Here is a 1387-nt window from a genome sequence, read left to right as displayed (position 1 = left end):
TACCCTCCGCACCAACCAGGACACTAAAGTCTATGTCGTTAAGTGGATGGTTGCTAGGGAGAAAGTCAGCATGCCATGCCCTCCCACCCCCGGGTTCTTTAATTTTAACGAACTCGATGCCGAAATAAATCCTTACCCCAAACATGAGTGAGGTCTTTAGTAGTATTGACTGGAGCGATCTGATGCCTAAGAGAAGGAAAAGAATGTGAACCATTTGGCATTTTGTCTTTATGTTTATTATTTTATTGGCTTATAAAAGGAATCACATTAAAAGAAACGATATGTAATATGCCAAATTGCAAATAGTAAATATCATAAATATGAAAAATCATGATCGTCACATGTTTCGATATACAAACAAATTTATGCTGACACAAGTTTATGTTACGCTACATGTACATGTACATGATGGCCATGTTCATTAATGCTACAAATTGCAACAATTATAAAGATATTATCAAAGTCCATGTTCTCTAATTCTCAATCTCGATGAAGTGGATCGAAGGGGAAAAGATGTCAGGTATAATCAATAATATTTAAAATATTTGTAGTAAATGCCAGCTGAGTAAGAGAGGAGAAAAAGAGAGAGAGAGAGAGAGGGAGGAACAGGTTCTTACTGATATGATCAAGAGAGCCAGCACAAAACTGTCCATAAAACTTCTTAGCCCCTAGCCTCTTCAAGTCGTCAATAGTGAATGGCCACAAATGCAAAACATTGTTGCGAGAGAAATAAGGTCGCTTCTCCACAACGACAATGTCACAGCCTAGCAATGCAGCCTCAATAGCAAACCTCATCCCAACGGGACCACACCCAACAACGCATACCGAGGTACCTTGACACGCCTTTTGGTTCTTATACTCGTTAAGTTGAACCTACGAGAGAGAGGGAGAGAGAGGAGGAGAGAGAGTTAGGGAAATTTGCTTGGGAAGCAACAATAGAGACATCATGTGAATGCTAAATGAAAACATTTTTATAACACGGAGCTAAAATAAACTGAATGCCACCCAAATGTTGTCATTACACATTACAAAATCTTATGTACATTATTTATAAACAGACACACAATGTTGCTTTGTTCAGTTAATATTATTTACTTTCTTGTCCAGAAGCTCCCAGAGGGTCTTTGCCTTCCAGTGCGTTAGTTTGCTCTTCAAAGAGTGATAAAGGGAGACTCCATACGCCTCCTTATCTATGCCCAGTTTGTCTTTGAGCAAAGAGAAAGAGCCAATTATCTGCGGTACGTCCCAGGCCTTCTCTGTGAAGTATGTGAATATTTCTGCTGGATCAACTAGCGAGCGGTAACCTTCAGAGCTGTCTCTGTCCCCTGCTGTAACTGGAGCTGATGTAGCCATTGCAAAAGAGAGGGAGAGAAAGGAGAGACAATGT

The 1387-nt window shown here is 40.1% G+C and overlaps 1 protein-coding gene across 1 annotated transcript; it reads right to left on the bottom strand.

The window, feature by feature from the left end:
* Window positions 1-6: 6 nt before the first annotated feature.
* LOC100640475 (protein-methionine sulfoxide oxidase MICAL2-like) lies at window positions 7-1378 on the bottom strand (the record flags this gene model as incomplete). The annotated part of the gene is made up of 3 exons (XM_003391970.2): window positions 1096-1378; window positions 618-873; window positions 7-186 (listed from the first exon to the last, which is right to left on the bottom strand). Coding segments are annotated over exons 1-3 (694 nt in total), but the record flags the coding sequence as incomplete, so codon positions are not given.
* Between the last annotated feature and the right edge of the window lie 9 nt (window positions 1379-1387).

The sequence above is a fragment of the Amphimedon queenslandica genome, unplaced genomic scaffold (genome assembly GCF_000090795.2).
Source record: "Amphimedon queenslandica unplaced genomic scaffold, v1.1 AMPQUscaffold_3250_Cont24752, whole genome shotgun sequence".
Classification (NCBI taxonomy): Eukaryota; Metazoa; Porifera; class Demospongiae; order Haplosclerida; family Niphatidae; genus Amphimedon; species Amphimedon queenslandica.
The sequence above is the reverse complement of the archived record's forward strand: the minus strand, read 5'-3'. Positions and strand labels throughout refer to the sequence as shown.